The following is a 16,261-nucleotide window of genomic DNA, read 5'->3' as shown; positions in this document are numbered from 1 at the left end:
GAAGCATGTGGCACGATAGTTAGATAGTGCACGAATAAAGCAGGACTTCTCAAGTCCACCTGCTGAACGACGTAATTACCCAGTGAACTTTGAATGGACACACCTTTTACACAGAAGTGATATACAGTATGAACACACAAGAGGTTGAATCTGCAAAGTAATTAGCAAGGATAGGAAGATATGCTCGTAATGACTTAAAGGGCACTTAGTCAAATGAAAAATAAACTTAAAATCATTATTATGCTGCTTTTCTTGTTTAATCTGCCCAGATTTGACAATTTTTGGATATCTTTTTTTATATATATATATATGATTTTATCCATTATCCGACCGATTCCCATCCCTAATAGAAACACAAAAATTCAGTAAAATCCCCAAAATATAAATGGGATAAATGAACAAAATGAAGTGCATTTAAAAGCCAGACTAATGAGGTAGATCTTGAAAAAAAAAAAAATATATATATCAATGCTCTGTTGGCAGGAAAACTCACGTAAGATTATGTCACTACGTCGGCTAAAAGCTCACATCTTTATTTTGTTTGCCATTCATCTGCTACAGAAGACAAGCAACATTTCTCCATGAACATGTGCTTTATTGTGACAAACCTGTAAGGACATAAATAGGAACAGAGATAAAATTATAATAAGACAACAGAGCAGCATTCTCTCGTGACCATATGAGGTACAGACAATCAGTGAAAACCTCCATCACGCTCTAGTGATAATCTTTGGCCTGGGTTTGTTGTATATGCATTAAAAAAACAATAAGACGTGACCAAATTGTTTCAATGAAGCCTTTTATTATGGAAGGAAAGAAAATAAACAAACAAACTGATGCTCAGATGACGACACATTACCGACACTCAACGTAAGCCGACGTGAACAAAAAGTGAACAAACAGTGTCTTGAACTCAAGTGTTGAAGAACTTTGGTGTTAAATCAATACAAAATGATGAATGTGTGATTTTGAGTGAGGTGATACACAAAGAAAAACACCCACACACACAAAGTGTCCCCCGATAGGAAAGATGAGACCTGACTGAGAATTCTTACCAACGGCAAGAGAGCAGGGACAGATGTGAAACAAAGAGCAACAGACGGCTGGATACAAAGACGTTTCAAACCAAATACTGACAAAAAAAAAAAAGGTAGAAAAATTATCACAATGATACAAACGACACTTTTCAGACAAATGGTCATCATGGAGAGGTTGAGAAGACGGACCGATCGCTTCTTAGAAAGGAGGACATTGCACTGAAACCATCATCATGATGAGCAGAGCACTCGTCACCACTGATGCAAACAAAAGAAAATGCTAGAATACGTCCCGAGGAACAGCAGCCTTTCAACGAAGGGGGGTGACCAAGTAGTGTCGATACCAACTAACAAACCAAGCAATAAAGCTAATAATGAGGTTTGTCGGGGTGTACAATCCTTAGATGGCACGACGGGACGCGCCATCGTGCTTCATTTTGTCAAGTTCTTCTCACCACAACATGGTCCACAAAATACTGAACGAGGCCAGAATCGATGAAGCAACATTGCTTTGTTGTGCCTCCAAGGGCAGTAAGGCATCGATGCCATGATGAGGTTCTTCACAGACCTTTCTTCACCCAACCCGTGGACGGCTGCCCGTGACTCAGCAGCCATCTGAAGCTTAGGAAGGCAGGCGATCCGTTTTATGTCCTTTTCCAACTTCCTTCCACAACAGAAGCTGAGAACTATGAACTATGGCAAGTGATTTACCGTCACGAAGTCGTTTGGCTGCTGATGACAGACCAAGCGGCGTCGTTTCAATACTTAAACGGTGAAAAACAAAACTTTTAATGATTTAAATGTCTAAATAATACACTTAAAGTACAGTAACAGCACGGTAATACGTACGCAAGTTTGTAAGTGGGAAGTAACATTATGTTATTACCATTTCATTTCTATATTTATCAAGATTTGGTAACAATGGAAACCTTCATTTTACTACTAGAACTACTTCCCTATTACAAAATTGTTCCCACATTGTTTCCATGCAGTTACAGCACTGTATTTAAGTGTTAGATTATGTGCATGTCCAGCTTTTTGGATCAAATACTGTGAGAAATTAATGCCTGGCGGTTTGTTCATGAACACTGAGAATTATTGTGTTGCCCGCGCAAAAACCTGTCGTCCAGCTTTGCCGACTGCTCTCGACGCCCCAAACCAAACACCTGCGATGGAAACTGCCCCCACCCCCGGGGAGGGTTTTATTGCCATGGTTTCTAATGTTGCAGCATTCAGTTTGTGTGGCTCCTCTCAAAAGATAGGCACTGAGGTGAGAGAGCAGTTTCAAAAACAAAAAGAAAGAAAGAAAGAGTGTAGGAGGGTAAACACCGCACGTCGTCTCCAGTGTTTCTGGGCGGGGCCAGGCCTTTACTGTTTGTAAAGCAGGAGAGAACAGCGCGGTTTCAACACGGTCCAGACTCGGTCTGACACTTTCCCGATATTCCCTAAAGACGGTAACCATGGAAAAGTAAAAACATGGCACTCAAACCATTTACTGTGAGGTTTTAAAATAATAATAATAATAATAATAAAAAAAGAGATACTTTTTCGAATCAGTGTACAATGTAGGAGATCGCCCCCTAAAGGTTGGAGCAGCACCACTTAACTTAGAGTGCCCGCAAGAAAAGACAAATAAATTAAAAAAAACATAAGTGTGCGCTAAGAGCTAAGCCATCTGATAAGCATGACGAAAACAAAGACCTCATAACGATAAAAACACACAAATCAATTTGACATTTGTCCAAAGAATAAAAATCTATAATGCTATACTTAGTACTAATAGTTCAGTTGAACTGCTGTTAAAGATATGAAGCCTGTTAAAAAAAAGAATTTCCTTGTTTGGCAAATAATAAAAATGAGATAAGGAGGGGAGTTATGTGAGGGGGGGGGGAAACAAATGGCACTGAGCTTTCAGATCAAAAATAGTCAAACGCAAATTGCAAACAAAGTCTGTCGTCTAAAACAAAAATAACTATCTATGAGTAATGAAAGCAGAAAGAAACATGTCACATCTATATAATGGCACAAGCATCCTGGGGGCGGGGGGGTAATAATATGGAGACATTTACCCAGCACTTGATGAACGAAGGAAAAAAAAACAGCATTTGTATAAAGATGCTTCTGTGTCTACATGAAAGCATTTTATGTGTGAAAAGACTGAAGTACTCAGGAAATAGGCCATATACAAAATATCTCCCCATATAAACAACAGTCACACAAGGCACTTCATTCAGTAAGAAAAGAGAATCACAGTCCCTTCTACTACCAGAAACTGCCTGCATAGCAACATCAGAGGACCGTCTCTTTCCAGGCTTTTGTGTGGTACCACAAAAGAAGGTTTGCGCACAAACAGATGTTTTGTTTTTTTTTGGTTTTAAAATAAGCACTTCACCAAACAGTAAAACTTTGTTGATTTGAAAATAAAGACCAGAGTTCATTCCTCTTAGCATTTTGTCCCCAATATTAACCAACTTAGGACTCTCTGTACACTTTCTGGTGTGTTTTTCGTGTGAGACACAGTGCTCCTGGGATATTAAGTGTTTGTGTTTTTGTTTTTTGTTGATGGCACACAGTCGGCAGCCAGTCACCAGGAGATGAGCGCAGAGACAGGTTTAAGGTTTCCACAGTGAGACTCCGAGGCCTCCCCTTGGGGCAGAGACAAGAGGGGCGCGTGTGGGAGGATCTGCCTGAGTCTGAGAGATGTGGTTGTAGAAAGGAGGAGGGGGCAGAGAGTGATAGAGAGGAGAAGAGAGAGCACACAGGTGGTGCTGTGGTCTGTCCTGCTACCTGCTTCTCAGATTCTGCAGGACTCCATAAACCTCCTCTTCTTTGCTGAGTCCCTCAAAGAAAGGCAGAAGGTCCAGGAGCTCGGTGTCATTCATGTCGTCAAACCAGGACTGGACCGGGACCTGGGGAGACGCAGTACCAGCTTCAGTTTGCTCGCTTTTCATATACGTAATTGTTGAAATTGTGACCATAATCAAACATGGCAAAAAATACTTTTTAAAGGGGACATATTATACCCTATTTCTCCAAGTGAACCTAGTTCCCTGGTGTCCTAATGAACATGTCTGTGACATGCTTTGGTCAAGGATGAAGCACCACAGCAGTTCAATCACACAACCAAAACAGCCCTGTTTAGAACGCTTGGTTAGAACGAAACTTAAGGGATAGGAAATGACATCAACCACAGAGGCTACTGGGAGCTAACAGCAGTTAGCATTCCATTACCCTAATAGCATAGTTGCCTAAGTCAAAACAAGAAAAGAAAAATTTAGCAAGCACATTGGTAAAGTTAGGCAGATATCACAATTACCAACAAAATGACTTTGGAAATTATGCTATTAGGCTAACGATTGCACATTGCCATCATATATAAAATGTATCCACTGAACAGATACATCCTCTGAGGCTGGAAGTTTGTGTAGAACTCTGTGCTGCACTGTGGAGCCGAGAATAGAACGTTTCACTGACTTCCAGTTTTCGGATACTGTTGCCCTCGCCAGAACTCTCGCGTTTTACGGAGCTCTCCTCGAGACAAAAATTCCAGGAATTTAGCACCTTGTGACGTCCCAATGAGTGTGGAAGTCAACATCGCGTGTTTTATCTCCTGTACTAAGACTGAGGAGGACCACAAAAACATGAGTGAATCATCTTTTTTCACACTTTGCAGACTGATAGGGCCTCCAGAGTCCTAAATATCAGGATTAAAATGATTAAAAAGTTGATTTTGCATAATATGTCCCCTTTAAATAAATAATAAATGTAAGGTTTTGTGGTTTCAGCTTCTTAAATGTAAATACTATCTGGTTTCTTTGCTCCTTTTATGACAGTAAACTGATTAGATTTGTATCAAACTTATCAATCATTGAAAAAAAATAACACATTTGAATGAATAAAGTAATGGTAGGAAAAGTAGATAATTATTAAATATAAGATAATGTGCTACACTGAACTGAAGCAACTCAAGCAGTTCAACACCTAGCTCAAATTCACAGTCGTGTTACGTTACCAACTTTAGGAACTCACAGCGTTTTCGGGGTGGAAAATATAAGAGGCGGGTGAATTGTCAACGATGATGACATTGTTGAGCTCTCGTCCCAGCCGGCTGAGGTCTTTCACATAGTTTCCTCTGTGAAATACGCAAGATTCCCTAAAGAGCCGCGCTCGAAACACGCCCCACTGGTCCAGCAGGTCTGCCACAGGGTCTGCATACTGGCCAAGTCAAATAGACAGAAACACATTTAACACCACTGTAGAAACAACACTCAGGCATGCACTAGATGACACTATACATTACAACATGGTCGTAGTATGGTGTTATATATGCAAAATTGAGGCAATACCATCTTATTTCCAGCGTGGTTATAACTATAATAATGTGGTAATAAATCTATCATCAGTCAAACTACCGTCACATCAACATTTTTGTGAACAAAATTTAATAACTACCACATTATAAAGTTGAAATTCATCCTCCCTTAGGTCCCACAAACAATGGCCATTGTTATTACCAAGATAACACTTCCCGGTTATTGCAAAAATAAGATGGTATTAACCTAATATTACTTCCTCTTTACAAAAGTAGTACCATAATGTCATGTAAAGTGTTTCCCTGAATGTTACTGCAACAATGTACAGACCAAAACATTGTAAAGCAAATCTTTTTGACTAAGAACACAACTTGCAAAGACTAAAGGCTCAACTATTATTTCAGAAGGAAGCAGAGGAAGTTATCCTTCACAGCTGTAATTATCTGACAGGGAGGGAAAAGCCTGAGGCAACACTGCTCTATGACACAACAAGCTCCACTAAAGTCTAGCTCACTCCATGAGGAGTATTTTAACACTATAGAGAAGAGATGAATCAAATCCACCCCGTAAAAATGATCATTTCTGTCTCATGAAACTTACCCGTTCTTTATTGTTAAGATGAGAAACATGCAGAGGGACAGCAAAGTGGAGAGAGTGAACATTTAGAAAGCAAGAGCAGATGAAAAGTACAGAGGAGAACAAGGAACAGAACACAATAATAATAACGCCTCGAAACACACCTTGGCAAGACTGGCTGTAAAGAGCACACATTCAAACAGCTCTCCCATCTTTTGGAGAAACTCATCCACGTGAGGTCGTTTCAGCACGTACACCTGCAAGACACAGCACAGGTTATAGATTTCTGATTGTTTTAGATTCTTACATGTGAATATTGTCTTTGTTTCTTTGCACCACATAACAAAGAAATCATTAAAACTGAATCATTTTGGTTTGAAGACAAAACAAGACATTCAAGAACATCGTCATTTCCATGTTTGACAAACACTGACCAACGTTTTTGTAGAATGTTCTGACATTTTACAGACCAAATGATTAATCGTGAAAATAATCGACAGATTTATCGATCATGAAAATAATCGTTAGCTGCAACTGAAAGCACACATTTTGTGACAAGCATATTTTCACAAAGCCCTGGTCGAGGATGTATGAAACACCCCAGGTATCATCGCTGAAGACGTGCCCTAGCACAGCATCATTAGGACGTATCAATGAGTATAGCCAAAAAAGCTTGTCCTTCACTTGCAAATACACTAAGACCACCATCTTTAATGGTTGTCACGCTCCCACAGTCGGTTACGTCATTCACTCCTTCAGTCCAGCAGCTGCCACCCAGAGCAAGTAATCATGAATAGGCCAACCAGGATACACACAGCCTATCCTGGATTACTTGAACTGGATCACAGCCATTCTCTTCACGATCTTCACCCCTCATAATAACAACAGTACATTGACATTCACAATGAGAAACAATATCTTTCTGCTGTGGATTTATTACCTGATGAACGGTACCATCGATCTCCACTGGAACAATAAAATCAGCGTTGCTGATCGGCTGTGAAAAGAAACGTGAGCATGTTATTAATGCTGTTTGAGTTGTTGGTGCAGTACATGCAACTGACCAGCAGAGGTCCCACCTATACCTATAACAATAAAATGTACAGCAATTCCTCCTGGTTCAACATACTTTGGAGTCACCTGAAGTCACAGATGTTACAAAACATTTTAAATGAGCCAGTGCTGGTGAAGTAGAACTTGTATGTTAACTGTGGCTGTTTTCCAACCTCAGTCTATCTTCACCGTTATCCGTTATCTTCATGTTTTATTATAAAAGGAACAAACAGGACTGAAACTTCGCTCTTGTTCTTAATACAGAACTTCTAGCACTTTCTTCCCTCCTGCCTGAGCTCTGACAGAGATCATTTAAACAGGTGGAGGCATTACAATTCGATTTAGATGTTTAATAAAACTTATTTTCCCAAGGTACAGCAGAAAGTAGCTCACACTCAACATCTATAATATGTTTATTTTCATTCTCTTACCTTGAATGAGCTGTGGACAAGCGTTTCGTCCAAGTCAATAACCACACACTTTCTGCCATAGTCTGATATAATCATCTCAGGTAGGAGGTATTTAGCTGGTGGCTGAGGAAACAACAAGGCAGACAATCAGACACAGACAGAAAGTGATCGTGTTGGAGAGAGAGAGACAGAGGGATGATGAGAAGAAGCTCCACAGAAGAGATTTGCTTATGCATAAATTAATGTGTAAGGCTTAGCAGACGAGCCAACGCCACATTAGGAAGAGCATCTCCGTGGGTAGCGATGCGGTGACGATCAAGCCGTTTTAAATCTATGCCTTGAAAACAGTGACCTGCGCAATCTCCTGAGATTTTAATGAAGTCCCATTCTCACAGAAGCCATGAAAAGGTTAGCGGCAGATGCAGCTCAGCAGTCAGTTTCATTGAAATCAATTGAGCCATTTGAAAAATGCTAATGCAGGATTAAGTCATGTGGAAACTAAACCTCAGTGCAGGAACATTGAAAAAAATCCATTCACAATTGATGGATCTGCAGCGTTGGGCTTTATATAATCAATAATGGATTATTTGACTGGTATGCAAGTCCTTGAGTGATGGGATCAATTAGTTTTAGCTGCAGCTACTTTGGTGCTTCATGTTGACGAGCAGCACAATAAACGGTTTTACTTGTTGCTGAAGCAATTAAATGAATCTGTGTTACACTTAACTTGTTAAGACAGTTAGTGTCACAGTATTTCTGAAAGCATACAAACCACCGAGCGTCACTCATGCAGGTCAGGCACTGAGGCACCAGCTAAACCCACGGGTGCATATGCACCCTTCCACACAGCCAGTGCTACGACGGGCTGAATACGAACTGCAGTACAGTAGCAGAACTAAAGCCTTCTGAGGAGCATTGAAGCCCACACAGACAGGAAGTACCAGCACCAGTCCACTCAGCCTGCATGCAAAAGGAAAAGGAAAAAAAGGCAATACATACACTAGGGACAGGGATGACCTCGACCTGGTCACACTACAACATAAGAGAGATAGACACGCAGATACAAAACAGTGTGAGGGGTAGGAAGAAAAACAGAGACAAAAAAACAAAAGGGTCCATAGATATATAAGAAAAAAAAAGAGAGATGATTTAAATCAAATGACGGATACAGTTTACAAGTAATTTAGCATGGCGTGGTGCAGCAGCTCACTTTGGGAGGTGATCCGTTCTCCTCGACAGGTGGAGGCAATGGGCTGGTGTTGGTGTTTGTGGCTGGTGGCTCCACATTGTAGTTACGGAAGCAGCAGAAGAACGTGCTGAAGATGCCCCGACTCCTCTGCTTCTTGAGGCCATTTTTCGACTTGGATGCTGTTTAAATGACAAGCGGGAGGGTGGGGTGGAGTGGATGAGAGAAGAGTCAACACGTGGGTGTGCAAATCAATATGTTCTGTTGTAAAACTGGCGCAGGCTGAATGTGAAACTGTCTACTTTTGGCACAACTGCTGTGGATGGACACTAATGCTTTAGGAACAAACAAATGTATGTTTGTAACAGTTCTCCTAATGCCGAGAGAGGTGTGAGCAAGACCGAAAAACACAACAAAAAGTGAGCTCTTGACACTGTGATTAAATGGCATTAGTGTTGGTTTTGATGAGCCAGCCTGGCAGAACACTGATCAGAAACTTGGCCCGGCTGGAGGAACCTCATCAGTCACACAAAGTGACAGTTCAACTAAAACGTGCTCTGCTCTGATTGCAAATCGCCTCTCACTCCAGGACTACGGAGCAGGGCCTAAATCAGACACGGAGCTTTTATTAATAGTGACAAGTTGGTAGCTGCATGCTCCTCCCTTCTGCCTCCCCCCCCCCCCCTGTTGCTCCCGTCACCCGATTGGCCTGCGGGTCTCCATTTTGAACACTTGCTGACGTTTCCCTCCCATGTTTTAGCTGGCAGGTGAGTGACTGAAGCAGCCTGGACATGCACAGGAGATGAGGGAAGGGAGGCGGTGGGAGGCCCTCACACCCTGCAGAGCCTATACAAGGCTGCATTCCTCTCCACCCACTACACCCCCCCCCCCATCTCCCCCACCCCAATTCCACTCAACCTGAATGCTTTTGCAACTCAAAACCAGTGAAGAGCAAATAGCATTATGTCATGTCTTTTTGCATGTCAGTATTGGGCCACTGTTCTAACCACCAGGCATTTGTAACAGAAAACACAACTGAACTTAAAAAAAAAACAAAAACAAAAACATAATTAACCGTTTCCTTAAAACAAACTTTAAAAAAACAGAATTATTTTTTTTACATTAGTCCAGCTCTGTTAAGCATTTTAAAGCAAAACTTTTTTTTTACGTTTCATCACATCTCTAAACATTAGAGCTGCTCATCTCATGTCATGCAAGGATTTATTTTCTATATTTAACAGCTGTACACACACTCACACACACACACACACACACACACTTTGTGTACACACCGATCTCTCCGTCATTTCTCTCGTTCACTGGCTTCTCGTCATTATATAAGAGGAGGCTTGCTGGTTATTTTTTGTGCATGAGCAATTAAACACTTTTTCAATCACACATTTTTAATAAGTGGGATTACTGTGCAAGCAAGTTCCCAATTTTCACTTATCAGCAGTAAATAAAAAAAAAAACACATTCTCATTTTGTATTATCGAATTTGTGAAACATCTGTTAAGATTTGAATGGAAATTAGGTGCCTGTGTCGCAAGGCCTTGTAGCCAGAACTAGTTTTGCTTGTGGCACAGACAACTTCACGCCAAGCAAGACAGCTAAAGCACAATGTGCAATGCATCCATAACATGTGAATATTGAAGTAACATAATCCCTAAAGAAAATCAACAGAATTATGCAGTGACAGTATTATAAAGAATCTGCGTTGCTGCTGCGGACTTTCTTTGCACAATATATGACATTTCAACTTTTTTTTTTTTTTCAAGTTTTATGTTTCCTCTTTCCATTTTTACATGCAAACTGAAATGAGCGTAACATCAAGTGATGGAAACTGACCTAAGTGGTATAGCACTTTCCCCACTATTTAACAAAGCAATCTCTGTGTAAATGCAGAGAACAAAAATAGGCATCCTGCAGGTGCTAATCAGAACAGAAAAACAAATACTGAAACTGCCTGATTTTTCCACCATCTCAACCAAACCATGCGCCATAGAACTATAAAACAAAGCAGCCAACAAATACCAAAGGATCAAAGCAATACAGTTATTTTAAATGATAGAAGTATATCATTCTTTCTTTCGGGACTTCATAAACATTTGAACCTCTGACTTTAGTTACACAGCAATATGGTGCGAAGATCATTTCTGCCACAGTGAGTGTGACATATCATTGTAACTGCACTTGGTCCGGTCCTTTCAGCTCTGTGTGCTGTTAAACTGAGACAGTGAGGCTGTTTTCAGCTTCCTGTGACTCATCACTACAACTGACGGCTGTATTTATTTCTCGCACAAAGACCCTCAGATAAGTGACTGAGTCATACACAGAGCAAATAGTAATTTACTGGGGGTGGGAGGGGTGGGGGTGGAGTGGTTAAATATGTATGTACAAAGTTGAACATCATAGTGCAGTGCCTTTATTAATCTTTTCCATCACCCTAAAAAAATGTGTTCAGCAAATCAGCTTGCAGCGGTGCACATGTCTACTACAATTTATCAAATAAACAGGAAGCAGGACCACAAGTTACTAAAAAGAAAAAAAACACAAAACAAGGATTTGACAGTCAAGTACTTCATTCTGAATGAAACTGGAAAACTGCATCTACATCTTGAGGGCAAACCCAACATTTACTTTATATAAGTTATTCCCAATAAGTATCTAGACTGGTGTGGCCCATCATAGTCTAGTTCGATTGTAGAACTTAGTGCAGCACTCATTTCCACCCTCTTGCGCTCTTTTTACTACCAGCCACCTCAGAAATGGAAGGACTGTGTGGCATTAGTTCAGATACCAGCCAACGCAATATTTTTGCATCCTTGATTAAAAGCTGAAAATCAAAACTTCCCTCCAATCTCGATAGCTGTCCAAATACTTATAAAGATTTATGTACAAATAAATTGAGACAATAGCACAGGAACAGACAGCTTGCAAAATAATTTGCTGAAATAGCATCAACAACAGACTGTGCAAACAGCAGTTGATGCCAGATATTAATACAAGCAACTGATTTTATTAATATATCTAGGACTAAAAACAGCATTTTCAGATCTTTCAGGGAAGTTTGAGAACACACTTTTTCTACAACAATACCAGAGGAGGCTTTAGTCCTGCACTGAGCAAAAGGCTTCAACTTCCACCATGAGTTGACACCTGTCTTTAAACACAATGTCCAAAAGTTAGTTTCAGAGACACAATAGGAAAAGAAAGTAGGATAGTGTTTTTAACTTTAACTTATATTAGCTAGTTTATATCTCTGTTGAGTGTCCTTGTGTATCTTTGTGCTACAAGACAAGTTTCCCTTTTGGGACAATAAACTAAACTGAACTGAACTGAACTGAACATTACGTGACACAAGATATGTGGTGATCCCCAATCAACACTGTCCAAAAACCGAGCAAGAAAATGTCTATTTGTCATGTGCGATGTTACATTGTTGGTGTTTTTCTACAAACATATGACATCAAGAAAAAGGAAAATGATCATTGTCATGTTTGTAAGTGGTTATACTTGGCCTTGAGGTCAGCGGTGTCCTGGCCAACAGGACAGCCAATCTATATTTAGGCTGCTGCTTGGCAGCCAAACCAGTATGAAAGACAGGCACATGTCACAAGACAGCTAGTAAAAGATCACTGAGAGCAAAGGTGGTCAATTTTTGTCCAGACAGTTTGGAGCCTGTTCAAGCAAAAGAAGACAACCTGCTAAATTCCTTCAAGTATGTGGCTGGGATGTGCCAGATGTTATTTTGATTTGCAAAAGATAAGGGAAAGTCTAGAAAGTGCCTAAATAAAGCTTAGAATGCTGCTGTATACACCGCCTGAGCCAGGGTGGGTTTAACTACTACTCCTAATATACTCTCACACACAAAATACATATGGTATTTCCTTGTTATATTCACAGAAATGGACTATGGTCATCGCACTTCAATTCAAAAACGCCAAAAACAAATGGAAGAAAAAAGAAGGCCTTACAACCCTTATCCACACAATCCAATATCTGATGGCCTCAGGGGTTGTATTCTTTGTGACTTCATTTTCAGATATAATAAAAGAGGTAGGAAACAAACAACAACTTCGTTGCTATGTTTCATCTTTTTACTCAACTTTGCCCTGGTGCATGAGAGACACCTCTTTTTCATATAGCAGCCAAACACGCAACATTAAATCCCATTTGTGTGAGACTGTGTGTGGTGACAGTTTTATCAGCTGGCAAACAATTTGTATCATATTTTTTGCTATTTAGTCGTATAATATTCAGTATGATCTGATCAGTGTCTTCAAGACAACATGACCTACGCAACAATTATTAAATAACATGAATATTTAATAACACGCTGGATCACCAAATATATCAAATAAGGAAAATATCTCAGTTTGCCAATTAATCTATAAATAGAACTCATCACAGGCTAACATGATGCTTCAACTTACAATGAACAAATATTCTGCTTTTACGAAGCCACAGATTGTACAATCGGGAAAAGTAACAGATACGATTACCAGATTAACTTCCTCACTCGTTTCAACACTAATTACACCAAGTGCAAAATGATTTCATTACTATTCCAAACCTGAATCACAAAGTTATGATTGAAAAAAATGTATACAACTCCCTGAAAAAAGTATTATTTTCACTGAAACATACATTTTATCTTATTTCAAGTGTGCATGTCTGCATTGGTATCTAATTAAATACCTTTTACTGCCATGATACACTTTCATGACACCCACATATGTTCGTGTCACACAGAATTTAAAGTACTTGTTGCAGGGGTTACTCTGTGGCCCCTGAGGAGAATGCATTGTTGTGCTTGAAAGACCAGAGTTCTCACGTTACTTTTGGACTGACAAGAGAGGCTTGAGGGTGCGATACCGATACACATCCCATGGTCCTGTGTGACCCGAAAAGCTTCAGAGGAGCCCAAGCATTGGGAATGAATGAACCTTAGCTGCTCCAGTCTTTAAGCAGATACTTGACCTGGACCATCATGATTAAATATGAGCAAAGAAATAAGAGGACAGCAAAGGCAGATTAGAGGTTACAATACAACGTTACACCAACACTTGGCCCCGAGATCCCCATGTAGCTGGATGGTTATGACACGCTACTCAAAATGCTTATTGTACCAGAGGCAGGAAATTAATTTAACTGTTGACCTTGACTGGAAGTGAACTTGACTGGACAATACACATCATAAAACCAGTAATCATCTGAGAGAGGACATCTTAACGGTTTACAACACTGACAAAAGCAGATGAACTGATAACAATGTAAATCCACGTCCATCCTGCAACATGGTCCAGGCAGTGATGACTCAGTTTGCCACAACAGAGATGTATATCTGAGGGAATATCCTGTTTTAATTCATAGACACTGTATTTCCTATAATACTGGAAACAAATACTTCTCATAGTTGCTACGCAGACCAAACCCTGGTTAAATTGTTATAGTTGTACTCTGTGAAGTGAATCATCTGTCAGAAGAATTAACCCGTTATGTGACATAACTGCAAAATGGAAAGTCTTGGGTTCAATTATCAACTGAGAATGTTATACTGAAAGAAAGTCCTTCATAGAGACACATACTGTTTGACAACAAGTGTGTTAATTCTGAAACGGACAACGTTAATAGGATAAAAGCACACATCTCGACACAGGAGCGTTCTTCACATTGACGGCACAACAAAAACGATAAGATAGCCTTTCAACTTACGCTGTTATCTGACTAAAAACATGTTGCTTAGCATTAGCAAGTTTTGTGTAACTATCGCTACTTAACAATCTCAGATTTTATGAAAACAAATCACAACGGGCAACCAGTGCGAGCTACGCGCTAATGTCGGTGCAGAAAGTAGTCAGCTAACATTAGTTATTCTGATGGCTGAATTGTACTCACCTTTTTCTTGGTTAAAAGATATTATTTCCTCCTCCTTCGGGTTGGAGACCTGTGTTATTATGGACATGTGGTCCATTTAGACGGGTGGCTGTTCCTGTTTTGCGTCCCACAATGTTATTCGAACTACAACGCGCTTGCTACCGCTAGCTAGCCGCTCAAGCTGGGGATGACCAGTTAGCCCACAAAGCTAGGCGACCGTCCGTGGCGGAGTGTCGGTGCAGCGGCGGTAGCCAGTCAGCTAGCACGGTGGTGAATGAGAGCCAGTGAGAGGCTGTCATTTATGGCTCTCTGCAAAATATCATCGCTCCGAACGAGTACTTTGCGGGCGGCACAGACAGCATGCGTGGCTCGATAAAAACAAACACAAACAAAAAAACAAAACAGGCGACGTTCAATTGCTAACTAGCTACAGTTAGCTTAGGTTGGCGAGTTAGCGGCAAAGCTCCGGTCATCCACAATGCGAGGCCGGGACTTGGAACAGCGTTGAAAAACCGCTCGGAAGGAATCCCGTCTGAGAATTGGTCCTGTCCAAAAACAACAACAACATGTATCAGACGCAGCGTTTGTTCAACGATGTGGAGTTAGCTAACACTTCTAAGCCAGCGGTTCTTGTCTGTTGGCCCTACATTCCGTGTGCAACATGGAGGCTGCTTTATGTTTTTAGAATAGCATGTGAAGCGGGGGCACTGGCAGTGGGAGGGGGCGGTTTGTTTCTGTGATGGATTCTCTTCCAGCACAAACTCACTGCGCTACATTACTCAGCCCGTGCAGCAGCAGCCGGACGCGGTTTCTCAAGCTGCTTTTTGCTCTGTAATTACCGCTGCTCGCTGGCAACAAATTACAGCCCTTTATTATTGGTATAAGGGGGAGAAGGGGGAAAAAGAAAGACCCCGAAACTCTGTAATTCACTCTGTGTAAGTGTTCATGGAGGGGAAATACAGCGGTTGTATTCACGCACAGGAAATCAGGGAAAAGATAATAACAAACATAAATACTTCTCATTTATCCAAAAACCATTGATGCGTGTTTTCACTTGGATTGAGGCGGACAGATGTTTTTTTTTTAAAGAAACCGAGAGCTCCACCTAGTGTCCAAATTGAGGTAATTCTCCAGGAATACTTGGCATGCATCATGATTAAAAACAAAAAAACAAAAACACCTTTATATGTCAACATTCTCCCGCCATCTGTCTATTTCACTCAGTTTTTAATTTTTAATTTTCATTATATCAAACTCCACATAAGGGAAATGACGGGTCAATTTAAAATTCAGGGGTCTTAAACTCAAATGATCTGGGGGCCACTGGGTTCCGGTCCAGTGGGGGGAAAAAAATTAACAGAAATAATGATATTTATGATGGCATTTCACATGATTTCAAAATAAAAGTGTTTGTTTTGATACAGGATGGTAAATAGTTAACAATATAAACACTTATGGTGAAGAATTAATGTATTATTAAAAACACACACAGAAATAACTCATTACAACTTAACATTAAATGGCACCCGGTAGATCCCGGTTCAAACTCGGTCGAACCGGGATCCAAACCGGCAACTTCTTGCTACAAGGAAACAATAACAAGCCCCTGTTTCCTATTTACCCATCACATCCTGTATTCATCAATGAAACTAAATTAACACAATACTGGCTACACATAGTTTTGATGGGAGAATCCCGATCGGTGCTTGTTTGACTTTGTCTGATTGGATTATCGATTGATTGATTGATGCACTATACTGTGTTGCTGTGTTTTTTTGCTCTCCTGTATAAGATCCGATGCACTCT

General features: G+C 40.5%; 1 protein-coding gene across 1 annotated transcript; it reads right to left on the bottom strand.

Annotated features, from left to right (window-relative positions):
* Positions 1-788: 788 nt before the first annotated feature.
* LOC310927765 (CTD small phosphatase-like protein) lies at positions 789-15,089 on the bottom strand. The gene is made up of 8 exons (XM_083890151.1): positions 14,477-15,089; positions 8,600-8,757; positions 8,389-8,421; positions 7,411-7,512; positions 6,867-6,923; positions 6,091-6,183; positions 5,067-5,252; positions 789-3,946 (listed from the first exon to the last, which is right to left on the bottom strand). The coding sequence occupies exons 1-8, from the start codon at positions 14,550-14,552 to the stop codon at positions 3,821-3,823; spliced, it is 831 nt and encodes a 276-aa protein (XP_083746277.1). The 5' UTR covers positions 14,553-15,089; the 3' UTR covers positions 789-3,820.
* Positions 15,090-16,261: the final 1,172 nt, after the last annotated feature.

Source organism: Microchirus variegatus, assembly GCF_963457635.1.
Source record: "Microchirus variegatus genome assembly, chromosome: 5".
Classification (NCBI taxonomy): domain Eukaryota; kingdom Metazoa; phylum Chordata; class Actinopteri; order Pleuronectiformes; family Soleidae; genus Microchirus; species Microchirus variegatus.
The sequence above is the reverse complement of the archived record's forward strand: the minus strand, read 5'-3'. Positions and strand labels throughout refer to the sequence as shown.